General features: G+C 44.8%; 1 protein-coding gene across 2 annotated transcripts in view; it reads right to left on the reverse strand.

The window, feature by feature from the left end:
* The window catches only part of LOC122934331 (solute carrier family 2, facilitated glucose transporter member 9-like), a 65,975-nt gene that overhangs the window by 33,924 nt on the left and 4,271 nt on the right, over positions 1 to 27,780 (reverse strand). Inside the window, exons 2-6 of one of the 2 annotated variants that reach the window (XM_044289725.1) lie at positions 25,003 to 25,101; positions 20,462 to 20,622; positions 19,771 to 19,895; positions 19,069 to 19,198; positions 18,674 to 18,822 (exon numbers count right to left, since the gene is read on the reverse strand). In XM_044289725.1, coding sequence (XP_044145660.1) covers positions 18,674 to 18,822; positions 19,069 to 19,198; positions 19,771 to 19,895; positions 20,462 to 20,622; positions 25,003 to 25,101 — 664 coding nt within the window. Of the gene's footprint in view, positions 1 to 18,673; positions 18,823 to 19,068; positions 19,199 to 19,770; positions 19,896 to 20,461; positions 20,655 to 25,002; positions 25,102 to 27,780 lie in introns of both variants that reach the window. The other variant, XM_044289733.1, reaches the window with a different exon arrangement.

Below are 27,780 nucleotides of genomic sequence, written 5' to 3' on the forward strand. Positions count from 1 at the left end.
CAATATTTTATTTGTAATAGAACGTAGATGACAGATCAAACGTTTAATCCGAGTAAATGTATCATTTTAAAGGAAAAATACGTTGATTCAAATTTTCACGGTGTCAAAAAATCCCCAAAAAGTTGGGACAAGTAGCAATAAGAGGCTGGAAAAAGTAAATTTGAGCATAACGAAGAGCTGGAAGACCAATTAACACTAATTAGGTCAATTTGCAACATGATTGGGTATAAAAAGAGCTTCTCAGAGTGGCAGTGTCTCTCAGAAGCCAAGATGGGTAGAGGATCACCAATTCCCACAATGTTGCGCAGAAAGATAGTGGAGCAATATCAGAAAGGTGTTACCCAGCGAAAAATTGCAAAGACTTTGCATCTATCATCATCAACTGTGCATAACATCATCCGAAGATTCAGAGAATCTGGAACAATCTCTGTGCATAAGGGTCAAGGCAGTAAAACCATACTGGATGCCCGTGATCTCCGGGCCCTTAAACGACACTGCACCACAAACAGGAATGCTACTGTAAAGGAAATCACAGAATGGGCTCAGGAATACTTCCAGAAACCATTGTCAGTGAACACAATCCACCGTGCCATCCGCCGTTGCCAGCTGAAACTCTACAGTGCAAAGAAGAAGCCATTTCTAAGCAAGATCCACAAGCTCAGGCATTTTCACTGGGCCAGGGATCATTTAAAATGGAGTGTGGCAAAATGGAAGACTGTTCTGTTGTCAGACGAGTCACGATTCAAAGTTCTTTTTGGAAATCTGGGACGCCATGTCATCCGGACCAAAGAGAACAAGGACAACCCAAGTTGTTATCAACGCTCAGTTCAGAAGCCTGCATCTCTGATGGTATGGGGTTGCATGAGTGCGTGTGGCATGGGCAGCTTGCATGTCTGGAAAGGCACCATCAATGCAGAAAAATATATTCAGGTTCTAGAACAACATATGCTCCCATCCAGACGTCATCTCTTTCAGGGAAGACCCTGCATTTTTCAACAAGATAATGCCAGACCACATTCTGCATCAATCACAACATCATGGCTGCTTAGGAGAAGGATCCGGGTACTGAAATGGCCAGTCTGCAGTCCAGATCTTTCACCTATAGAGAACATTTGGCGCATCATAAAGAGGAAGGTGCAACAAAGAAGGCCCAAGACGATTGAACAGTTAGAGGCCTGTATTAGACAAGAATGGGAGAGCATTCCTATTTCTAAACTTGAGAAACTGGTCTCCTCGGTCCCCAGACGTCTGTCGAGTGTTGTAAGAAGAAGGGGAGATGCCACACAGTGGTGAAAATGGCCTTGTCCCAACTTTTTGGGGATTTGTTGACACCATGAAATTCTGATTCAACATATTTTTCCCTTAAAATGGTACATTTTCTCAGTTTAAACTTTTGTTCCGTGATTTATGTTCTATTCTGAATAAAATATTAGAAGTTGGCACCTCCACATCATTGCATTCAGTTTTTATTCACGATTTGTATAGTGTCCCAACTTTTTTGGAATCCGGTTTGTACAAGCTATCTTTTATACCTTATATTATGTATCACCGATATTATAATTATTTAAAAAAAAAAAAATCTTTTGGGTCAGCGTTTACATTTTACATAAAATAAGATTCATTTTGAGCACTCTAGATAAATGGTTTTCCCATTTTTAATCTATTTTTAATTTGATGTATTTATGTGCATTTTTATATATTTATATATTTTTATATATGTATGCATTCATTTGTATCTGTTTGTATTTATTTTTATTGACCTATATACCCATATATTCACGTATGTGTATTTATATTAGTATGGACAATATTTTCTCTTTTATCATCATTATGATTTTTATTGTTCTCTTAGACCTTCACACATATATTGTCGTATATTTTGCACATGTGTTTCTGGTATTTTTTAGACTTGGGGATCAGGAGTACCCCAAAAAGCGTTGTCTACCAATAAACCTGAAAACTGCAAAATACCCAGTTGTGAAAGTGTGCCTCCTACTGTTACATACTGAAAAAGTCAAGTGTCCTTTCATCCCAGCCACTAGTGTGGCATCAGAGCAGGTGTTTAGTGCGGCGGGGGCCATAGTTACCCCAAGAAGAATTCGCCTGTAGTGATGATATTCGGGTGTTTGGGCCGAACATATTGCTATATTCGTGTGCTCGGCCAAGCACCTGTGTATAATGGAAGTCAATGGGAGACAGCCAGGCACCCCCTGCTCTGAAGAGGGGAGGGTGCCTGGTTCATTGGAAAAGGTCAGAAAGTGACAAACACCACCGAAACTGATCGGGAACACCATGTGGACGATGTCTGGATGCATCTTGGATTCCCAGGTCGCTGCTGGGAACCCAGTTGTCTGAGTCATACGCCACTTTTACAGACTGACAAAAATGCGCACAACCCCCCCGCCCCCCCCCCCCCCCCCCCCAAAAAAAAGAATCTATTTTACAGGAAAAATTGTTAGGAAACATTCTTTCCTGTATATCTGTATATTCAATTGTATATACTGTAGAGTGCAAGTGCTGCAATAAAATTACAAGCAAGAGGCACTCCGAAACAGCCTGTATATCACATAAAGGAGGGCATCATTCACATTGTGGTGCAATTGTTCAGGTAGTGGGACTCCTTCACTCATAAAGCCTATGCACTAAGTGAAAGGGCTGCCAAAAATTACAAGGAACCGACACTCCAAAACACCCTTAGTTACTCATAAAGGAGGGCATCATACACACCCTTGAAAAATTATGATTGATGGCCTGCTGGTGACCCTCAAAAACATTTGGAGCAAGGGCCTGCTGATCTGACCATCTAAAACCTTAGAAGCGAGGGCCTGCTGCCGCATTGGTGACTCTAGATAACCTCTGGGCGATTGCACGTCCCCGTGACGGCGACGATCCATTCAGATGTCTGCCCTATCAACTTTCGATGTTCTTTTTTGAGCCTACCATGGTGATCATCTAAAATGCGTATAACGCGAGGGTCGCTGGAAAGGCAGCCTAACATGAAGTCAGCCATGTGTGCCAGAGTACCAACAGGCAAAACGTTGATGTCGACATCAGGATGACTCTCCATCTCCTCATCCTCTTCCTTTTCTGCTCATCCATGCTGAACAGATGGAATTAAGGTTCCATGGGTACTACCCTCTGTAGCAGAGGCAACTGTCTCCAGCTCCTCCTCCTCTTCATGATCCAATTCCTGCTGAGAAGACGAACTGAGGGTGGGTTGGCTATCACCCTGTGTATAATGTCCTCCCCCATTTTCTCATCTGCCTCATTCAGAGCGTCATCCTTAAATGTGAGCAGCGATAGTTTGTGTAGACACAGCAGTGGATGGTTACACTGATAATAGCGTTATCGCCACGAACCATCTGTGTGGCTTCATCAAAGTTTTTTAAAACCTCACAGAGGTCTGACATCAATGCCCACTCTTCGCTTCAGAATAGAGGCAGTTGACTCTAAAGGAGATCATGTTGCAGCTGGTATTTCACAATTGCCCTCTGCTGCTCAAAAAGCCTGGCCAACATGTGGAACGTAGAGTTCTAGTGCGTGCTCACGTCGCACAACAGTCGGTGAGCTGGAAGCCACTAGCGCTGCTGCAGCGTTGACAGACCGGCTGAAGCTGTGGATGACTTGCAGAAATGGGCACACACGCGGCGCACCTTCACTAGTAGCTCTGGCAAATTGGGGTAGGTTTTGATAAACTGCTGAACCACTAAGTTTAACCACTTAAGGACCACAGGTTTATACCCCCCTAGTGACCAGGCCCTTTTTTACAAATCGGCACTCCACAACTTTAGCGGTTTATTGCACGGTCATGCAACTTACCACCCAAATGAATTTTACCTCCTTTTCTTCTCACTAATGGAGCTTTCATTTGGTGGTATTTTATTGCCGCTGACATTTTTACTTTTTTTGTTATTAATCAAAATTTAACGATTTTTTTGCAAAAAAATGACATTTTTCACTTTCAGCTGTAAAATTTTGCAAAAAAAACGACATCCATATATACATTTTTCGCCAAATTTATTGTTCTACATGTCTTTGATAAAAAAAAAATGTTTGGGCAAAAAAAAAAATGGTTTGGGTAAAAGTTATAGCATTTGCAAACTATGGTACAAAAATGTGAATTTCCGCTTTTTGAAACAGCTCTGACTTTCTGAGCACCTGTCATGTTTCCTGAGGTTCTACAATGCCCAAACAGTAGAAAAACCCCACAAATGACCCCATTTCGGAAAGTAGACACCCTAAGGTATTCGCTGATGGGCATAGTGAGTTCATAGAACTTTTTATTTTTTGTCACAAGTTAGCGGAAAATGATGATGATTTTTATTTTTATTTTTTTTCTTACAAAGTCTCATATTCCACTAACTTGCGACAAAAAATAAAAAATTCTAAAAACTTGCCATGCCCCTCACGGAATACCTTGGGGTGTCTTCTTTCCAAAATGGGGTCACTTGTGGGGTAGTTATACTGCCCTGGCAATTTAGGGGCCCAAATGTGTGAGAAGAACTTTGCAATCAAAATGTGTAAAAAATGACCGGTGAAATCCGAAAGGTGCACTTTGGAATATGTGCCCCTTTGCCCACCTTGGCTGCAAAAAAGTGTCACACATCTGGTATCGCCGTACTCAGGAGAAGTTGGGGAATGTGTTTTGGGGTGTCATTTTACATATACCCATGCTGGGTGACAAAAATATCTTGGTCAAATGCCAACTTTGTATAAAAAAATGGGAAAAGTTGTCTTTTGCCAAGATATTTCTCTCACCCAGCATGGGTATATGTAAAATGACACCCCAAAACACATTCCCCAACTTCTCCTGAGTACGGCGATACCAGATGTGTGACACTTTTTTGCAGCCAAGGTGGGCAAAGGGGCACATATTCCAAAGTGCACCTTTCAGATTTTGCAGGCCATTTTTTACACATTTTGATTGCAAGGTACTTCTCACACATTTGGGCCCCTAAATTGCCAGGGCAGTATAACTACGCCACAAGTGACCCAATTTTGGAAAGAAGACACCCCAAGGTATTCCGTGAGGGGCATGGCGAGTTCCTAGAATTTTTTATTTTTTGTCGCAAGTTAGTGGAATATGAGACTTTGTAAGGAAAAAAGAAAAAAAAAGAAAAATCATCATTTTCCGCTAACTTGTGACAAAAAATAAAAAATTCTAGGAACTCGCCGTGCCCCTCACGGAATACCTTGGGGTGTCTTCTTTCCAAAATGGGGTCACTTGTGGGGTAGTTATACTGCCCTGGCAATTTAGGGGCCCAAATGTGTGAGAAGAACTTTGCAATCAAAATGTGTAAAAAATGACCGGTGAAATCCGAAAGGTGCACTTTGGAATATGTGCCCCTTTGCCCACCTTGGCTGCAAAAAAGTGTCACACATCTGGTATCGCCGTACTCAGGAGAAGTTGGGGAATGTGTTTTGGGGTGTCATTTTACATATACCCATGCTGGGTGAGAGAAATATCTTGGCAAAAGACAACTTTTCCCATTTTTTTATACAAAGTTGGCATTTGACCAAGATATTTTTCTCACCCAGCATGGGTATATGTAAAATGACACCCCAAAACACATTGCCCAACTTCTCCTGAGTACGGCGATACCACATGTATGACACTTTTTTGCAGCCTAGATGCGCAAAGGGGCCCAAATTCCTTTTAGGAGGGCATTTTTAGACATTTGGATCCCAGACTTCTTCTCACACTTTCGGGCCCCTAAAAAGCCAGGGCAGTATAAATACCCCACATGTGACCCCACTTTGGAAAGAAGACACCCCAAGGTATTCAATGAGGGGCCTGGCGAGTTCCTAGAATTTTTTTTTTTTTTGCATAAGTTAGCGGATATTGATTTTTTTTTGTTTTTTTCCTCACAAAGTCTCACTTTCCGCTAACTTAGGACAAAAATTTCAATCTTTCATGGACTCAATATGCCCCTCACGGAATACCTTGGGGTGTCTTCTTTCCGAAATGGGGTCACATGTGGGGTATTTATACTGCCCTGGCTTTTTAGGGGCCCTAAAGCGTGAGAAGAAGTCTGGAATATAAATGTCTAAAAATGTTTACGCATTTGGATTCCGTGAGGGGTATGGTGCGTCCATGTGAGATTTTATTTTTTGACACAAGTTAGTGGAATATGAGACTTTGTAAGAAAAAACAAAAACAAACAAAAAATTTCCGCTAACTTGTGCCAAAAAAAATGTCTGAATGGAGCCTTACCAGGGGGGGGGGGGGGGGGTGATCAATGACAGGGGGGTGATCAATGACAGGGGGGTGATCAATGACAGGGGGGTGATCACCCATATAGACTCCCTGATCACCCCCCTGTCACTGATCACCCCCCCTGTAAGGCTCCATTCAGACATCCGCATGATTTTTTACGGATCCATGGATACATGTATCGGATCCACAGAACGCATGCGGACGTCTGAATGGAGCCTTACAGGGGGGTTATCAATGACAGGGGGTGATCAGGGTAATCAGGGTGATCACCCCCCTGTCACTGATCACCCCCCCTGTAAAGCTCCATTCAGACATCCGCATGATTTTTTACGGATCCATGGATACATGGATCGGATCCACAGAACGCATGCGGACGTCTGAATGGAGCCTTACAGGGGGGTTATCAATGACAGGGGGTGATCAGGGTAATCAGGGTGATCACCCCCCTGTCACTGATCACCCCCCCTGTAAGGCTCCATTCAGACATCCGCATGATTTTTTACGGATCCATGGATACATGGATCGGATCCACAAAACGCATGCGGACGTCTGAATGGAGCCTTACAGGGGGGTTATCAATGACAGGGGGTGATCAGGGTAATCAGGGTGATCACCCCCCTGTCACTGATCACCCCCCCTGTAAAGCTCCATTCAGACATCCGCATGATTTTTTACGGATCCATGGATACATGTATCGGATCCACAGAACGCATGCGGACGTCTGAATGGAGCCTTACAGGGGGGTTATCAATGACAGGGGGTGATCAGGGTAATCAGGGTGATCACCCCCCTGTCACTGATCACCCCCCCTGTAAGGCTCCATTCAGACATCCGCATGATTTTTTACGGATCCATGGATACATGGATCGGATCCACAAAACGCATGCGGACGTCTGAATGGAGCCTTACAGGGGGGTTATCAATGACAGGGGGTGATCAGGGTAATCAGGGTGATCACCCCCCTGTCACTGATCACCCCCCCTGTAAGGCTCCATTCAGACATCCGCATGTGTTTTGTGGATCCGATCCATGTATCCATGGATCCGTAAAAAATCATGCGGATGTCTGAATGGAGCCTTACAGGGGGGGTGATCAATGACAGGGGGTGATCAGGGAGTGTATATGGGTGATCACCCGCCTGTCATTGATCACCCCCCTGTCATTGATCACCCCCCTGTAAGGCTCCATTCAGACATCCGCATGATTTTTTACGGATCCATGGATCGGATGCACAAAACGCATGCTGACGTCTGAATGGAGCCTTACAGGGGGGTTATCAATGACAGGGGGTGATCAGGGTAATCAGGGTGATCACCCCCCTGTCACTGATCACCCCCCCTGTAAGGCTCCATTCAGACATCCGCATGATTTTTTACGGATCCATGGATACATGGATCGGATCCACAAAACGCATGCTGATGTCTGAATGGAGCCTTACAGGGGGGTTATCAATGACAGGGGGTGATCAGGGTAATCACCCCCCTGTCACTGATCACCCCCCCTGTAAGGCTCCATTCAGACATCCGCATGATTTTTTACGGATCCATGGATCGGATCCACAAAACGCATGCGGACGTCTGAATGGAGCCTTACAGGGGGGTTATCAATGACAGGGGGGTGATCAGGGAGTGTATATGGGTGATCACCCGCCTGTCATTGATCACCCCCTGTAAGGCTCCATTCAGACGTCCGCATGTGTTTTGCGGATCCGATCCATGTATCCATGGATCCGTAAAAATCATGCGGACGTCTGAATGGAGCCTTACAGGGAAGTGATCAATGACAGGGGGTGATCAGGGAGTGTATATGGGTGATCACCCGCCTGTCATTGATCACCCCCCTGTAAGGCTCCATTCAGACGTCCGTATGCTTTTTGCGGATCCGATCCATGTATCCGTGGATCCGTAAAAATCATACGGACGTCTGAACGGAGCCTGACAGGGGGGGTGATCAATGACAGGGCGGTGATCAATGACAGGGGGGTGATCAGGGAGTTTATATGGGGTGATCAGGGGTTTATAAGGGGTTAATAAGTGACGGGGGGGGGGGGGTGTAGTGTAGTGTTTGGTGCGACTGTACTGACCTACCTGAGTCCTCTGGTGGTCGATCCTAACAAAAGGGACCACCAGAGGACCAGGTAGGAGGTATATTAGACGCTGTTATGAAAACAGCGTCTAATATACCTGTTAGGGGTTAAAAAATTCGGATCTCCAGCCTGCCAGCGAGCGATCGCCGCTGGCAGGCTGGAGATCCACTCGCTTACCTTCCGTTCCTGTGAGCGCGCGCGCCTGTGTGCGCGCGTTCACAGGAAATCTCGGCTCACGCGAGATGACGCCAATCGGCGTTAGTGTGACCTGGCAGCGCCGCAGCATTGACGCCTTTCGGCGTTAGTGTGACGGCAGAAGGTTAAGATGTGGGCTAGGCATGGGATGTGTGTCAGGTTGCCGAGCTCCAAAGCCACCACCAAGTTACAGCCATTGTCAGACACAACCATGCCTGGTTGTAGGTTGAGTGGCGAGAGCCACAGCTCAGTTTGGTCCCTTATACCCTGCCACAGCTCTGCGGCGGTGTGCCGTTTGTCCCCTAAACAAATAAACTTCAGCATGGCCTGTTGACGCTTACCCAAAACAGTGCTACAGTGCTTCCAGCTAGCGACTGATGGCTGACTGCTGCTGGAGGTGGAAGTGGAGGAGGAGGCAGTGGAGGAGGAGAAGTGGGGGTTGGAGCCAGTAATATAGCTGCTGGCAGTGACCCTGATGGTGGGTAGCACCTGTGCCATTCCAGGGTACAACTAACTCCCGGCCTCCACAACATTCACCCAGTGTGTAGTCAGGGAAATGTAGCATCCCTGGCCACCAGCACTTGTCCATGTGTCCGTGGTTAAGTGGACTTTCCCAGTAACTGTGTTGGTCAGAGCACAGGTGATGTTCTGGGACACATGCTGGTGTAAGGCGGGCACGGCACACCGTAAAAAATTGTGGCGGCTGGGGACTGCGTACAGAGGGATGGCCGCCGTCATCAGGCTGCGGAAGGCCTCAGTGTCCACAAGCCTAAATGGCAACAGTTTAATGGCCAGTAATTTCTAAAGTTGCGCATTTAGTGCTATGGCCTGTGGGTGGGTATTTGCGCTTGCGTTCAAATGACTGTGTTATGGACATTTGGATGCTGCGCTGGGACAGGGAAGTGGATGTTGTTGCTGATGGTTCATGCGAAGATCCAGGTGCAGGGCGAGGGGCATCCGGGCCTGCACCTTCAACAGGGGATTGGCCAGCAGTGCGTAACACAGGGGAAGAGGAGGCAGTGATGTGACCCGCAGACCCAGATTGTGGACCCAGGCGTTCGGCCTTGTTAGGGTGCTTGGATGCTATGTGACGGATCATGCTGGTGGTGGTGAGGATGCTAGTGTTCACGCCCCGGATCATTTTGGTACGGCACAGGTTGCAAACTACCACTCTTTTGTCGTCTGCACTTTCCTCAAAAAAGCGCCATACTGTGGAACAACTACCCCTTGGCAAGGTAGATTTACGCATAGGGGTGTTCGGTGTAACAGTTGGGGGCCTGTTTGGTGTGGGCGACTTCTCCCTTTTGCAACCCCACTGACTATTCCAGCCTGTTGCGGTGCTGCGGATACCTCCCCCTCTGTACTGCTGTCCTCGCTCGGCTTTTCACCTTGCCATGTTGGGTCAGTGATCTCATCATCAACCACCTCCTCTTCCACTTCCTCACTCTGCTCATCCTCCTGACTTGATCTAACCACAATCTCAGTGCTTGGTAACTGTGTCTCATCATCATCCACCTCGTGAACGAATAACTGCCGTTCACCACCGTCATCTTCTTGAGACTGTGAAGGCTCAAGAGGTTGGGAATCAGGGAACAATATCTCAGGTCCCTCTTCAAGCGTGCTGGGCGTGAGGGCCAAATGTAATAGTGGAGCTGGATAGAGCTCGTCTGAATATCTGAGTGTGGGATCACTCGTTTGGCAAGCCTCTTCATGGTGGGAGGAAGGATGATAAGAGAGAGTATTCGGTTGATCAGACTCTTGGCTACAGAGAGGGTGGTGCTTAACCGACTGGAGGCATTATCTTCAGAAATCCAACCAACCAACTGTTCGCACTGGTCCAACTTGGACAGTGTTGTCCTGCGCCGCCCAGCTAAGTTGGACATGAAGCTGTGTACAGTGGATTTTTCTGGTGCACTGGCAGCAGGCACAGTTTCATTGCGCCTAGGGCCACGGCCTCTGGGTGCACCATCAGCATCACGCCCACTTCCCCGTCCCTTAGTGCTCGCCTTCTTCATTTTAATTGTTTTTTCACTAGATGTGGCGTAGAATGTATTACAGTCCGCTAGAGACACTGTTTTCTGATGCAGGACAGTATATGTCACAGAAATACACAGCATATGGACACTAGATTAGGTCCAGATTTTTGGATTTTGCCCTAAAGACACTGTTTTATGATGCAGGACAGTATATGTCACAGAAATACACAGAATATGGACACTAGATTAGGCCCAGATTTTTGGAATTTGCCCTAAAGATACAGTTTTCTAATGCAGGACAGTATATGTCACAGAAACATACAGAATATGGACACTATTTTAGGCCCAGAATTTTGGAATCTGCGATACAGACACTGTTTTCTGATGTAGTTTATATTGATATTTATATTTTTCCCTATATCTGGCCCTGACAACAACAAAATGTATTGAGGCGCAGATCACACAATTCACGGATTGCACCGTTGACATCAAATATGTGGATAGATTATGGGGAAAAAATAGTGTTTTCTGTATTCTAATTTTTTCCCTATATCTGGCCCTGACAATCACAAAATGTATTGAAGTGCAGATTACACAATTCACGGATTGCACCATTGACAGCAAAAATGTGGATAGATTATGGGAAAAAAATATTGTTTTCTGTATTCAAATTTTTTCCGTTTCTGGCCCTGACAACTACACAAGGTATTGCAGCGCAAATATGACAACTCACAAATGACACATGGCAAAAATGTGGATAGATTATGGGGAAAAAAAATATTTGTTTTCACTAATATTCTTCCTATCTCTGCCCCTGACACACGTGTCGAATAACAGTCCGTGTTGGTAACAGGTAAACACAGCAGTTAGGATAAGGCAGAAGCATGGTCAGGTAACAATCCAAATTCGGTACACGAGTAAACACAGCAGTTTAGGATAGGGCAGAAGCGTGGTCAGGTAACAATCCAAATTCGGTACACGAGTAAACACCGCAGATTAGTATAAGGCACAGGAGCTAGATAGAGGCAGGAAGTACAATAATCTGGCAAGGAGGAAGTGACCAGGTCTGGTTTATATAGGAAGTTCCAAGGTGTGACTGATTAGACTAAATGAGCAGAGATTGTCCAAGACTAGGAAACTATTCACTAGGTTCAGGAGCGGAGCTGTCCTAAGTAGCCGGTGGTAGCTCAGTGAGAAAGGCTACCGCCTGCGATACAGGAGTTTCCTGGTTCGATTCCTGACACTATGTCACCTTGCCACTCTGTGGTTTTCTGATGCTGCTGCCACCTCTACACTGTAATTGTGCCACTCTGTGGCCTCCACATGCTGCTGCCACCTCCACACTATGTCACCTTGCCACTCTGTGGTCTCCTCATGTTGCTGCCAACTCCACACTATGTCACCTTGCCACTCTGTGGTCTCCTGATTCTGCTACCACCTCCACACTGTCATTGTGTCACTCCCTGGCCCCCTGATGCTGCCACCACCTCCAGACTCTGTCATTGGGCCCTTCTGTGGTCTCATCATGCTGCTGCCACCTCCACACTATGTCACCTTGCCACTCTGTGGTCTCCTGATGCTGCTGCCACCTCCACACTATGTCAACTTGCCAGCCACTCTGTGGCCTCCTCATGCTGCTGCCTCCTCCACACAATGTCACCTTGACTCTCGCCCAGGCAAACGAGGTGCAGAACAGCATGACACCACCATGCCCTGCACATGTGGTATGCTGGAAGGGCACTGTAAATTGTCCCTGCAGTGGAGATGGTGGAGCATGAGGAGGCAGAGGCAGGCATTGTTGCAGGACCAACAGTGTGACAATGTGGTGGTATAGCGGCATCACCTGGCCAAGTTGCTGGTGTGGCTCTGCAGGAACCACATTCACCCAGTGGGCTGTAAAGGACATTTATTGTCCCTGATCGTAGTTACAGCTCCACATGTCGGCGCTGCCGTGCACTTTGCCAGACTCCGACACGTTCAAGGACTGGCCCACCTTCTGTTCTACAGGTGTGTGCAGGGATGGTACTGCCTTTTTGGCAATGAAATTATGGCTTGGGACTCTCTACCGTGACTCGGCAGAAGCCATCAGTTCTCTGAAAGTTGCAGAGTCCACCACTTTGAAAGGGAGGGACTGCAGCACCAGCAACTTGGAACAGAAAAGGGACAGAGGACAGGTGAGGGCACAGGGCCTGCTGCCGGGCCATACCAACTAAGGGTTGTGTCTGACAAACCGACCGACTCTTGGCTGGGGAGTCTGATGTCACTTGTTAGGAAGTGGGTGACCGAGTCAACCATTCAAAAACCGCTGGATTGGTGGTCAAGACACAACCGCTAGATGACACCGGGAGTTCAGGCCTCTCTCTGCGACTCCTGCTGCAACGCCCCTTAACTCTGCTGCGATCTGTGCCTGCGCCAGAAACATTCAGGCCTCTGCCACTCCCCAGGGCAGGGCCTGGCACTTCTCTGCCTGACATACTGTTAGATCAAAAAAGAAAAAGAAAATTAAAATACCCCCAAAAAGTCTGTAATTTTCTGACTTCACCACACAACGGCTAATAAGCCTGGAAGAAAGACGAGACAGAGGTGATATGATAGAAACTTTTAAAAACATAAAGGGAATCAACAAGGTAAAAGAGGAGGGAATATTTAAAAGAAGAAAAACTGCTACAAGAGGACATAGTTTTAAATTAGAGGGGCAAAGGTTTAAAAGTAATATCAGGAAGTATTACTTTACTGAGAGAGTAGTGGATGCATGGAATAGCCTTCCTGCAGAAGTGGTAGCTGCAAATACAGTGAAGGAGTTTAAGCATGCATGGGATAGGCATAAGGCCATCCTTCATATAAGATAGGGCCAGGGGCTATTCATAGTATTCAGTATATTGGGCAGACTAGATGGGCCAAATGGTTCTTATCTGCCGACACATTCTATGTTTCTATGTTAGCCCATTTTTTTTCCACTAATTTTCTCACTTTACCACACAACGGCAAATACTTTTTTTGTGTCACCAATACACGCAAAGAAGGGCTTTAGAACATATAACTGCACAGCTGAACGGCAAACATATTTATATTTTGCCACTAATACATAGGAAAAATGGCTTTAGAACAGATAACTAGACCGCTGAACGGCAAATACAGTGGTCCCTCAAGTTACAATATTAATTGGTTTCAGCAAAAGCCTGCTGGTGAGCTGACCCTCCAAAAAATTATATGCAAGGGTCTTCAGGTGAGCTGACCCTGTAAAAGATTGTAGGTGAAGGCCTGCTGGTGAGCTGACCCTGTAAAAAAATTATATGCGAGGGCCTGCTGGTGAGCTGACCCTGTAAAACATTATATGCGAGGGCCTGCTGGTGAGCTGACCCTCTAAAAAATTATATGCGAGGTCCTGCTGGTGAGCTGACCCTGTAAAAGTTGTAGTTGAGGGTCTGCTGGTGAGCTGACCTTCTAAAATATTATATACAAGGGCCTCCAGCTGATCTGACCATGTAAAATATTATATGCGAAGGGCATATATGCGAGGGCATTATATGCGACGAATAAGCATGTTCATGCAATGCGTCGTCCCTAATTGTGAGCAGCGAGTGTTTGAGTAGACACAGAAGTGGGATGATAATAGCGTTATCGCCGCTCCCCATCTAAGTTCATTCCTCAAAATTTCTTAAAACCTCACAGAGGTCAGACATCCATGCTCACTCCTCGCTTGTGAATAGCGGAAGCTGAATGGAAAGGCGACGCCCATGTTGCAGCTGGTATTCCACAACTGCCCTCTGCTGCTCACAAAGCCTGGCCAACATGTGGAACATCGAGTTCCAGCGCGTGCTCACGTCACACAACAGCTGGCGAGCTGGCAATTTCAAGCCTACTGCAGAGTTGACAGACCGGCTGAAGCTGTCGATGACTTGCGGAAATGTGCACACACACGGTGCTCCTTCACTAGTAGCTCTGGCAAATTGGGGTAGGTTTTGAGAAACCGCTGAACCACTAAGTTTAAGACGTGGGCTAGGCATGAGATGTGTCTGAGCTTGCCGAGCTCCAAAGCCGCCACCAAGTTACAGCCATTATCAGACACTATGCTTGGTTCTAGGTTGAATGGCGAGAACCACAGCTCAGTCTGATCTCTTATCCCCTGCCACAGCTCTGAGGTGGTGTACTGTTTGTCCCCTAAGCATATCAGCTTCAGCACGGCCTGTTGCAGCTTCCCCACTGCAGTGCTACACTGGTTCCAGCTACCGACTGATGACTGACTGGTGCTGCACACGGATAATTCGGAGGTGGAAGTGGAGGAGGAGGAGAAGTGGGTGTTGGAGTCACTAATGTAGGTGCTGGCGGAAACCCTTATCGTCGGTAGCACCTGTGCGATCCCAAGGTATGACTCGCTCCCAGCCTCCAAAACATTCACTCAGTGTGCCGTCAAGGAAATGTAGCGTCCCTGGCCGAATGCACTTGTCCATGTGTCCGTGGTTAAGTGGACCTTCTCAGTAACTGCGTTGGTCAGGGCACGTGTGATGTTACGGGACACATGTTGGTTTAAGGCGGGCATGGCACACCTTGAAAAATAGTAACGCGGGACAGCCAGCGAAATCAGGCGGCGAAAGGCCTCAGTGTCCACAAGCCTCAGATAACAATCATGCTCCCGAGGAAGGGGTCACCTATACTAGAACCCCAAAACGTGTTGAGCCTATATCACCAATAAAGAGATTGAACTGAAGCTCTTATTTTTCTGCTGACTGCAACCTCTAACATCTATTAAGCGATCCTGGCCGGGGGGGGTATTGTCACAGGCGTCTTGAGCTTAACCTGTGGACAACCCCCTGTGAAGTGAGTGGAACATTCATTTTGTTGTTACGGACTGTAACACTATACTATTTTTATCTTCTTCATTTCAGCCATATTCTACCATAATATAACATTATTTTCCTTCCAGGATGTGTCTTATATAGCTGATGCGATCAACCTCTACTCTCTTGCTAAAATAGCCATTTAAATGGACAAATGAGCATTTTTATACACTCATACACTTACTATTCAATTTGGGGTGTGGCGCTATTTACTGTTAGAGGAATTCTGGAATCCAGTAGTGACATTGGTCCGAATCGAAACCACTGCTGGATTACATACATATGTAGACATACATATCCTCCTTTTTTTTTATCAATCCCCATTTTTGTATGGCACAGGTTGCAAATTACAATTCTTTTGTCGTCCGCACTCTCCCCTGTCAAGGGAGAATTGGGGTGCTCCGGGGAACAGTTGCGGGCATGTTTGGTGTGGCACACCTTCTCCCTTTTGCCACCCCACTGCCTTTTCCAGCCTGTTGCGATGCTGCGGATACCTCCCCCTTTGTACTGCTGTCCTCGCTCGGCTTTCCACCTTCCCAGGTTGGGTCAGTGATTTCATTGTCCACCACCTCCTCTTCCACTTCCTCACTCTGCTCATCCTCCTGACTTGTTTACCTAACCACTACCTCAGTGATTGACAACGGTGTCTCATCCTCTTCATCAACCTATTGAGACAGTAATTGCCGTTGAGTTATTGGCAACTGTGTCTCATCATCATCCACCTCATTAAACAATAATTGCCTTTCCCCACCATCATCTTCTTGTGATTGTGGATGCTCAAGAGTTTGGGAATCAGGGCACAAGAGCTGTCCCTTTTCAAGCGTGCTTGGCGACAGGTCCAAATCAAGGATGGGCGCTGAAAAGAGCTCCTCTGAATATCCGAGTGTGGGATCACTTGTTTGCCCAGACTCTCCATGGTGGGAGGAAGGAGGAGCAGGGTAAGGATTGGGTTGAGCAGACTCCTGGCTACTGAGACTGAACCTGGTGGAAGACAGGGTGGTGCTGAAGCGACTGGACGCATTATCTGCTGCAATCCAACCGACCACCTGGTCTCACTGGACTGACTTTAAGAGTGGTGTCCTGCGCCGCCCTTCAAACTGGGACATGAAGCTGGGTATCGTGGATGGTTGTTTTTCTTGTGCTCTGGCAGCAGGCACAGTTTCACCGCACCTAGGGCCACGGCCTCTGCGTGCACCATTAGCATCACGGCCACTGCCCCGTCCCTTACTGCTCGCCTTCTTCATATTAAATGTTATATATGATTGAAAGTCTGTCACACGTACAGTAGCGTAGGATTTGGAAGTGTATGCACAAACAAATTAAAAAAGGTATTTGGGATGTGAAAACGTCACACAGGAGATATCCCGCAGATAATGTCAATGCTGTCACCAGCGGGTAATGAAAAATTACAGGGAATGTCACAGGCATTTGGGATGAGGAAGTACAGTAGAGGTAACACCGGTAATGTCACTGTAAGCAGTGTCTACGCAAAAAAAGTACACTGTATGTCAGATAAATCTTTGAAGCGCATACGTTACACTGTAGATGTGGCCCTGGTAATGTCACTGTCCGCAGCAGACACCATCTACGGAAAAAGTACCCTGTATGTCACAGATATTTTTTGGATGCGCACACTTTACACAGGAGATGTGGCGCTGGTAATATCACTGTCCGCAGCAGACAGTGTCTACATAAAAAGTACACTATATGTCAGAGATAAATTTTAGAAGCGCGCACGTTACACTGCAGATGTGGCGATGATAATGTCACTGTCCGCAGCAGACACAGTCTACGGAAAAGTACACTGTATGTCACAGATACATTTTTTAAGCGCACAGGTTTTGGGTTTTTATACCATTCGTTCTTAATTTTCATTTTTTCTCACAATTTTTGATTTCTGTTATTATTTGTTTTGTTTTTTATTATTATTATTATTTATTGCCATTTATATTTCCATCTATTATTCACAGGTATTTCATCTATTGTGAGAAAAAATTAAAAGTAAGAACGAATGGTATAAAAACCCCAAACCTATTAAGTGTGATGGTAAAGAGTAGCTAATATTAGTTAAACATAAAAGGATGAGCAGAGCTACATGAGCACATACATAGGTAGAGGGATGGATCTCCAAGCCTTGAAGGCCATATCGGAATGGAACGGAATCTACTATGAATAATTCCAAGTGCTAACGCATGCGCAGGGGACGGAGTGACAGGAATAAGTTCCAAGTACTGACGCAAGTGCAACGAAGATTTCTAAGTGTTAGCGCATGCGCAGGGGACAGAACAATAGGAATAATCTCCAAGTACTAGCACATGCGTCATGGATGTAACACAGACACAAGCGCAGAGGCTCGAAAGTGACAGCCCAATAGTTCGTAAGTATGGACGCAGGTGCGATGCATCATCATGATGACGCCAATGGCGTGATGACGTCAGTGGCGCGTCCCTGGTGACGGTATAGAGGCGTGCTGGAAACCATGACCTATTGGTCGAGGCAACATCCATCACTGAAATAGAACGTGGTGATTGGATGGGCCAACCTCACCTGCAGAAACCGAGGAGGTAAAGCTTAGATACCGCCCCCACAAGCATAACCTGCATGTCATCCCCTGAAGACGCAGAGTAAATGGCGAAACATGTGGGGATGCAGGAATAGATTTTAGTTCAGGGATTAGAGGTAGAGACCCCATAGTGGGACAGTGTATACAGATAGACAAGGCAAATTAGCAGAGTCTGGTGACTCTAGAGGTGACCAGATATCTCGTACTATACAAGTCGAATCTGAATACACATTATAAAATAAACAGGAGATAGAACCCGGATCCTGTTTTCCCTGAGGAATTTTAAACCATTTCCCAAGAAGTATATGTATTTTAAGAGAAAATAATAAAGATATATTTTATAACCTACTAGTCAGAGAGGTTGCAAAAGTCACGCTAAGGTCCTAGTGACCATTAACCCTATAGCATATTAAATAGAGCATTGCAACCTCCTGAGGGATTCTGTGTGTGTCACATAAATGAGCACAGGCATGGTCAGCTGCTCTGCCATACCCAACCACTGGTTTTAGCTGTGGCTTGTCCACAAGCAACACGTCACCACTGAAGTTAGTGGTTGGCCGTAGTGGAGCAGGTGACCATCACCATACAAAGCTAGAAGTAAACAAGACTATTATAGAAGATGGAAACGCCATACTGAATCGGTGGGGAGCAGGTAAATATGAATCTTTCGTTAGCAGAGGCAGGCTGAAGACATCACAGAAAAGTTAGGTATTCCCAGACAACCCCTATAAGTAAACTAGTCAATTCTGTAAATTCTATTTAAAAAAAAAAATGACTGTAATTAAAATAGTAGTTTACCTTTTATACAGCGATCCTGGTCTTTCTTCACTAATATCAGATATGGAGGAGTCTCTGGATAAAAGTGCATTACTATTAATTGCAGCAGTTGTGCAAAACCACAAAGTGAGAGCATCCAGGGCCACAATGTCGCTGTGCCAAGAACCTCCCTGGAAAGGATATGGGAAAAAAATTGTAAAAAAAATGCATAAATGTGAATCTGCCAAATAAATCTACTGATAGAAGCAAAACTGGGCAGAGTTTGTATGAGCAATGCTTTGGAATTAAACTCTAAATTATAGGGGTGTTCCAGGTGACAACCCTGCTTTACATTGTTAAGAAATTGGTCAATTTTAATATCAGATATTAGGTATATTACATTTTTCTTTTATATGATATTTGTTCCTGGCTCTTACCTGAGTCCAACAAGTTGACCAAAGAGTTTCCCTGATGTTACAAAGATTGGGGCCGAAGTGTTGATGAATCCTCGAAGGTTACGGGGAGAGATTTCTCCAAGATACTGAATATAAATGTTAAGTGCCAAACCTGCCAGAAATAAAAAGCTGATGTATCTGCAAAGTAGCAGTTCTGTTATCAGCTATGGTAAGACATAACTATGCCTAGAGGACCATGCACTGTTGGTAGCAAAAAAGTTTGTACACTAACATAAAAGGGGTCCTGTCCTGTAAGAGCAGAGAGACTGTAGCACTCTAAAGTTGTCATGGTTAATTTATTGAAAGAGTTTGAAAGGGGCCTGGATGTCTTTTTTAGTAGTAATAATAATACAAGATATGGTTCAGATTACTAGGAATGGACTGTTGATCCAATGATTCACTTTGAACATAAGAAAGCCTTTTTCCTCTAAGTTAAGGAAGTGAGGGTTCTGCTCCATGGGGGATTTTTCCTTCCTCTTGATTAATATTGCAGACTACGTTGAACTTGGTGTGCATTACTACGTAATATTTGATAAGGTCTTGTACAAGGTATGTACAACTATTCAAATGTAAATAACTTTCTTAGAAAACTGGCTAACTATATGGTGAAACATAATAACTGACACTGTGACCCATGTTTTGAAGACAATTTACAGAAATAGAACTCTTGTTCCTAACATGTACCTGCTGTGAATCCATAGAGAAACCGTCCCACAAAAATAATTTCATATAATCCTACAATCTTGCTAATACCAAGGCACAGAGAGCCAGTTATACCCAAAAGGTCACTGAAGATGTGAGACCTTCTCCTAAAGAGAAGAAAGGGAAAGAAGTATCACACATGGTTTTGACTGGCATGGACAAGTTGGAAATGCATCAGCAGTATACAGTTAGAAATGCATGCACTACATACTTATAAATGTAGTCTACTGAATCATAAAAAAAACTCCAACCATTATTACAATATAGCAGGAGACCAAACATCCTGGACCTTAAAGGTTAAGGTAGTAAAACCTAAACATTTGCTTGGATGATATAATTAAACGTACTGAGAATACATTTTTTTTTAACTTGAAATAATTTTAGACAGGAAATAGAAGAACTATTCTATACATTCATAATGAAGAAAATCTGAGGGGTACATTAGGAGCCTTGCATCTTCCTACATACATTTGGCTACATTGCACATAACCCAAGCAATACAAATCCAGTAATACAAATGACAAACTATGTATTCTCCTGTCTTCTTCATATTCTTGCAAACAATTTTGTTAAGGTTTGTGGATATAGCAGATATAATTATTCTGATGAGGTGTAGGAAAATCCACTGGTCAATTTTTGAAGATGACATAAATTGTGGAATAAAAGTACTCACTTTCCAAACCTTCTGCTCAGGTACGCGGATACCAGTGATCCCATCAGTCCACCAAGACTGTAGAGAGAAATAGCTGTGGACCACAGCAGAGTGTTTGTTTCTTGCGGCACAGCAGATCCATACCTTTTTATCCAGGTCTGGTTGATGAAGCCTTTGACAAACTGCAGAGGACATGAGAGGTGTTGGGGCAATGCTGGCCAGAGAAAAGAGATTACCCCAAGGGGGTCAGAGACACGATGCAGATCAGCGAAGGGTTGGGCAATATATGCATTCACATAGTCAGACTAAGATCAGGACAGGCAAAGTATGTGCGTAAACAAGAGATTAGTACAGGTTCAGGGTAGGCAGCAAAGGGGTTAATAAGAGAAACAGGCTAAGGTCAAGACAGGTAGCAGAGAATCAGAGTCAGTAACACAGGAAGAGGTATGATTCACAGGAAGTTGGCCAGAATAGCATACCTTCACTGGTAACTAGAGAACTAGGAAATCTAAAGCTCAGGCATCCTCTCCTAGGAGAAGGTAGTCATAACTACAGGAAAATCTGCAGATTCAAACATTAGACCAAGGGCAGGCAAACTGTCCGTGCAGCGACCCAGGTCACAGGAGCATGTGTGTGAGTGGCCAGAAGGTGGTAGTATAAGTTGCAGTACTCAAGGATCTGACACTCCCTGGGCTGGTGTGCAGTGATGGGATAGGAACAACTTTTCTTCCCTTCAGGGCAAACTCCAGTTCTGTGGTTCTCTTAGTAGTTTTGAGGTGCAAGGCAGGCTCCCAGTTGTGGTAATGCCAACACTTTGCAGTGTGATAGTGATGCAGGAATCAATTATGAGACCAGCAACAACTTCACTGTACTTTACTGCAGCAGTCAATAGATAAGTTACACAAGCATGGTGTACATCAAATGCAGTTTCCACAGTTAGTCAATGCAATTCTCAAGTATGTGTATGAGAGATGGAGGGATGGGTCCCTTTCCTGCAATCTGTACCATCCTTCCAAACCAACCAAGGGGTGCAACTGACCTTTTTTCACTTGAGCTATGTATTATCTCTGAAGTATCCACAATGGAATACAATCTCTGAAGGGCGATTTCCTGTCCTTAGGACTGAAGCTTGCTCTCACTGCATGCAGATGTCTGTAACCTTAATGTAGACAGTTACCTTTTTTGGCTTTCAGTAAATTTGTTCCCTCAAGGGCTGGTAAATTTGCTGCTTTGTGATGCATGGGCCAGGGAGATTCCCAGTGGCACTGCTCTCTTAGGAGTTCAAGCTAATTCCGGAATGACTAGCAACTTCTGCAACGTATGTTCGTGCGACTAGGGTCCTTTTAAGATGTGATAAATGTAATGTAATGCCAGTTGCATTCCAGTAACGAGGGACTAAGCCCCCCCTATGTAGAAGGTGATGGTGGAACCCAGGTGAAGGAATGCCAGAGTGGTGTAAGGGTGGCCTATAATTTCCCTTTTAGGTGTTGTAGCTGTGCACTTGTCACGATGTTCCTACCTGGATATCCGGGAACCCCAGGAGTCACCGGACGAAGCAGAGCAAATAAGGTGAATAGGTGGTGGAGAGGATGATGAAAGAAATTGAGTCCAGACTTTGTATGAAGTTCAACTACAGCTTTACTTTGCATAAACGTTTCTTCAAACAGATTACAGACTTGGTGTTGGTATCCAGCAAGCTTTAGCATGAAAATGGTAGGCAAAGCCTCTCGGCTCTACTATGTTGACGGGATTAAATAAGAACTTTTCTTTTTGCTTTCTACTGCAACTTCTCTCTTTGTCTGACTCTATAGCAAGGCACAGGGCAACTTCTTTCTGGCTAATGAGACTTCTAGAAGTGGTCTCTCTTCTCCAGCAGAACTAGAGGTGCTCTGGCTGGTGTGGGCAACACACGTCCAGGAGGGACGCAGCACTGCACACCTGCTTCCTTAGCAGGGGGTCAGCTAGCACTAGCTAACTGGAACTAACTGGTCCCCACCCTTCTTGCAGGACATGTGACTCGCCCACTCCTCCACAGGGGGGTTAGAATGGACTGGTCTTTGGGTACAAAAAATGCATAAAATACAATACATTAACATTTTGTGCGGTTGTTTCAGTTGCACCGGGGCCAAGAGGAAGGGGGTCAGCAGTAAGAAGACTCTAATGAGTATGTCTCTTCTTGTAGAGAAGATACATCATTTTGGGGTAGGAGGCAGCCTCACAGGGTTCAGCAATATGATTCATAGAGGCTGCTGCTGGGGAATGAAAGAGGATGAAGAAGAGAATGAGCTGAAGTGTCAACCAGAAGAGGATTTTGAAGGGAGTCCTTTGCAGTGCTGAGCAGACTACACGGGTCAGTTCAGCCTCAATAGTGCATGTTCAGAAGTAAGACAGCATGTAAAGAGCAAATAGGGGACATAGGATAGGTGCCCTAAATGGGGGTACATAGTAAAGATAGGAGACATACAGTTAACACATAAAACACAGCTCCTATAAACAAAGGCACTCTACGCCAATTAAATACAAATCATTAACCATTTTATTAAATTACACATTTAAAAACAAACAAAAAATGATAGAGAAAACTACAATGCACCAAGGGGTGACCTATCACTAGGATCAATACACAATAATAAAGAGCAAATGCTAATACTGTATTTAAATAATTAATCCATAGTGGAGGAAAGAGTAATAATAAATGGATTAAATACACAGTGTGAACAGAATACAGACGGCAGTGGCAGTCGCCAGCCCAGCCCAAAGCAATAAAGTTATTACTGATATGTATTCAATTAGCGTGGAGTGCCTTTGTTTATAGGAGCTGTGTAAGGATAGGGTTGCAATACTGTGTATATAAGCTTGTATCAGGTACATTAGACATCCGTAGTGCATTGCGGATCCGCAATACACCCGACCAGCACCCTCATAGAAATGCCTATTCTTGTCCGCAATTGCGGACAAGAATAGGACATGTTCTATTTTTTTCCAGAGCCGCGGACCAGAAGATCGGGGGCGCGCCCCGGAAATGCAGATGCGGAGAGCACATAGAGAATGAATGGGTCCGCACCCATTCCGCAATTTGCGGAACTGATGCAGACCCATTATACGGATGTGTGAATGGAGCCTTACACGGGCAGATAGAGCAGACGATTGTAGGGAGGGAAGCGTTCACACCCGTCAATCGCATACTTGCTAGAGGAGGAGACCGCTGCAATAACATGCAGTGATTTCCTCCTCAGTATAGGGACAAGCAATCGCTAATGCATCGCTTGTTCCTATGCTGTCTCATTGTTTGCCGGCAGCAGAGTGCCTATTACACGGCGTGATCTGCCGCCGGAAACCAGGATTTTATAACATGTTAAAAGATCCCGATTACCCAATAAATAAGTGCTTGCTCATTCATCAGGTAATCAGCGGCAGTATTACACTGCCAGATGATCACTAAGGAGCATTCATATGAAAAGCTGGTTAGCGATCATCTTAACAATAATCTGCCCACCTTTAAAGGGATTGTCCAGCTGTAAAAAAAAAAGATAAAATAATAAAATAAACAATACTGTTACCCCACTACACCACCAATGATGGTCCTGTAGTCCTCACCAGTCTTTATTTATACGGTGGAAGCCATATTGGCCTATGGCCACTGAGGCTAATTGCTCTAAAGAATGTGTCTGCTGTCATTAAAGATTGGCTGCAGTGGTCTGTGCCAGTATGGTTGCTGCCATGTAAACAAAGACCAACGGAGGACAAAAGAGGCATTGGTATTGGAGCAGTGGGGATTTAACATGTGAGTAATGGATGTTTTGGTATTTTTACATGTATTCTGTAATTCAGATTTTTTTACACCTGGAATATCCCTTCATTGATTGATGCTAGAGATATTGCATGCTGTACACTGCTTTGGCAGACATGTCAGTGCTATTGTGTCTGCATTAATATATGCCGCATGTGTCCTATGTATAAATGATGTGCCATGTATGGGAGGTGTATATGTATGGTATTAGTCCTATATGTGAGTGGAGCGTGTGACATTAGTGCTATATGTTAGTGGTGAATGTGCCTTGTATCCTATATGCAATTGCCATATGTGTGCTATGTGTCCTGTGTCCATGTTTTTTTCACAGGGGCACCTGCCAAAAACATTTTAGGGGTAGCCAAGCATGGGCTCAAAATAAAAAGAAATACCACTCACCAGGTCAGAGCCTCCCGGTTCCTGCTCTGTGTCTCCTGGCCCCTATGCTATACGTCTCCACCAAACTGGAAGTGTGATGTGCGGTCTACATGCACTGATTGGCAAGCAGTGGTGACCTGCAGTTAGATGGTACATCACACTTCTGGTCTGGCAGGGGCAGAACTATTGGCAACAGGAGCCACAGTACAAGAACTGGGAAGCTCCGATAAGGTGAGTTGTGTTTTTTGGTTTTTTTTACCCATGCCCAACCACCTTTTAGGTATCAGACAATCCCCTTAATATTTTTAATGCTTGCTATAGGTATTATTATATTCAATAAATTAAGTTTCATTTGACTTGGTTGCATAAAAAAAAGAAGGGAACTTTTGCTTACCAAAGATGATGAGCTGACCACTGATATATGGTAGCCATATGGTAAACCACTACCAAGACCTAGCACAATAATCAATGGAAGAATTCTCCAGTGTTGGACCTAATATAATGCAAAGTATTTGATTAGAGATGTGTATGTAAAGATTAAAGGGTAATATTGTTCCAATATCACAAGTAGTACAATAAACAGAAAATGTGTGTATTCCCCGATTGAGATGCATATTTTGCTTTGACTTTGCTGGTAAATGATCAGAAAGTTGTGGAAAAAAAAGCCTTGATTATTCTGCTAGGCAGATTTAGAGTTAAACATTAAACACTGTTAATGAAAATCTTACCTAAAAAAGCTGTTGCATAACAATGAACTGTTTTCATTAAATGCAATAGGCATGGACTCCAGATTACTTGGAATAGCTCTGATACATTTTGAGAGTACACTTAAAGGGAACCCATCACCATGAAAATGCAATATAAGCTACAAGCACTATGTTAAAGAGCAGGAGGAGCAGAGCAGATTGATACATAGTTTTGCAGGAAAAGATTAATTATAACTTGTAATTTATTCATGTAAATGCCTGCTCCTTCTGGGCGTGGAAGTCAAGGAGGCGGTCCTATCAGTGATTGACAGCCTGCCCTCTATTACTGTGCATACAGAGATAGCTGTCAGTCACTGATAGGACCGCCTCCTTGACTTCAAAGCCCAGAATGAGCAGGAGTTTAAATGAATGAAATACAACTTATAATGAATCTTTTCCCACAAAACTACCAGTAATTATGGTATGACATACTTCACCTTCATTGGAAACCTGTTATATTATCCAGATTCCTGGACGTGGCTCCACTGAGATCCTCTGAATAAGGAAAAGTTAGTTGCTACTGCTTCTAGTGCAGCGATCCCAGGAAGGGGAGAGGTGGATGGGAGGAGTGGTAGTAGCTATGATGGTAGTAGTGGTACTAACAGTTCACAGAGGCAATCCTCTCCTTGGTGCTCCCTGGGGCCATGCAGTGACTGACGGGCTCACCTTTTCCTCCCTCAGGGCACACCATGGTATTGGGCCTACTGCCTGGTGGTAATTGAGATGCTCTTGATAATGAATAGTTAGCAGGCTACAAGGCAAGAGGGCGGATGCAGAACTAGCAACAGCTGAAGACAATAACCAAGCCCATTGGTGGCATTACATACATTACATTTTAGCGGATTGATAGTGGGAGCAGTAGTACATATAACAGCAAAAGGCACAGTTTCAAAGTATAAAACAGTGCAGTCTTCTCCCAATTGCTATGTATAGGCAACCTCGATGATGTTAGTTGTATTACTCCCTGAGTCTTCCTTTCTAGATACACTTTGCAGTCTCTCTGAATAACTACAGGCATGCAACTCAGTTTTTGCTAACTATCTCTGCCATTTCCAGACTGAGGGATGCAGATCTTTAGGTACAGATGGCTAGTCCATCTCAAAATGTGGTAGTTGCCAAAACAATATACCCTTTCCACAGCAGCAAAGTCTCAATACCATAAACAAGCAAATGCTCATCTGAAGCTTGCATGATTTGGTTGGTTCTAGATCTTCTTACATGTCTGGTCTCTTTTTCTCGGGATTACTCTTATGGTAAAGAAACTTCTCTGGCAGCTGTAGTCTCAGAGACAAAGGTTCTTTAGACTTGAGCCTGTCTCTCAGAAGCTTGCACATGTAGGTCTTCTTCCTTGCTCTGCTCTGACTACACTCACTTAATCAGGGAGCAGGCTGAGTCCATCCCCCTGGTAACCTAACCAGTTTGCTAATTTATGAACTACATGTGTAACATCCCAGAGTTATGTTACTAAACTCTTTTACCCCGCTACAATCTCTTAAGTGTATTTGTACTGTCATCTAGTGTGATTTTATGTAACATCCTCACTAATGTTCATTGAAAGCCTTGTAAATATAATTTGCTGTAATTTTCATGTTCACCAGCAGGTGGCAGCAATGTTAAGCAGGGACTTAGTTCAGTTTAGTGTTTCTAGACTGGAATAGTACATTCCAGTTTAGTCCCCTCCCTCTTTGAGCAGAGTGGGCTCGCCCATGTCCTGCCTCATGGGGAGAGAAGGAAGTTAGAGCCAGTGTGCCAGCCACCCCAGCTAGGGGAAGGCTGTGCTTGTAGGAGCTCCCAGTTCTAGGGATCAAATCCAGTCTCTTGTCTCGGCTGAGACAAAAGATCATCATTCCCAGTCTGAGCCTTCAGCCTCAGCTGGTGGAAAGCAAGCAGCCACCTCCAGTATTCAAGAAAGAACCATACCCTGTGAGCACAACTGTGAGTACCGTCCAGGAACCAGGAGAAGCCAAATTCCTCCTCAGCTAGTCAGTCCCCAATACAGCAGAAGACAGATAGCGCAGAAGATATAAATTCCTGCCACATTACAGAGCCACAAGCAATCGACTTATCCTGCAAAGAGCTCCAGGCACATTATAGAAGCAGAAGAGATATATTCCTGCCATACATTGCCAATACCTGCTGGGACTTCAGACTAATGCTGTATCTCGCATGGATTAAAGCTGCATCAAGTAAAGACCAGTTTAAACTATATTCCAAGTCTGGATCTCAATTATTGCTGTAAATCCCTCAATTACTCCTACTAGCAACACACTAATTTTATTGCAAGTGAGCCAGAATCCAGGAGTCCAGCCGTACCAAGGTAGGAGACACCGTTGACACTATTGCCACTACCACACAGAGACATTACACCACTCTGGCATTCCTAACCTGGTACGTGAGTTGCAACACCTTAAAGGGCCCTGAGACTG

Source organism: Bufo gargarizans, chromosome 1 (assembly GCF_014858855.1).
Source record: "Bufo gargarizans isolate SCDJY-AF-19 chromosome 1, ASM1485885v1, whole genome shotgun sequence".
Taxonomy (NCBI): domain Eukaryota; kingdom Metazoa; phylum Chordata; class Amphibia; order Anura; family Bufonidae; genus Bufo; species Bufo gargarizans.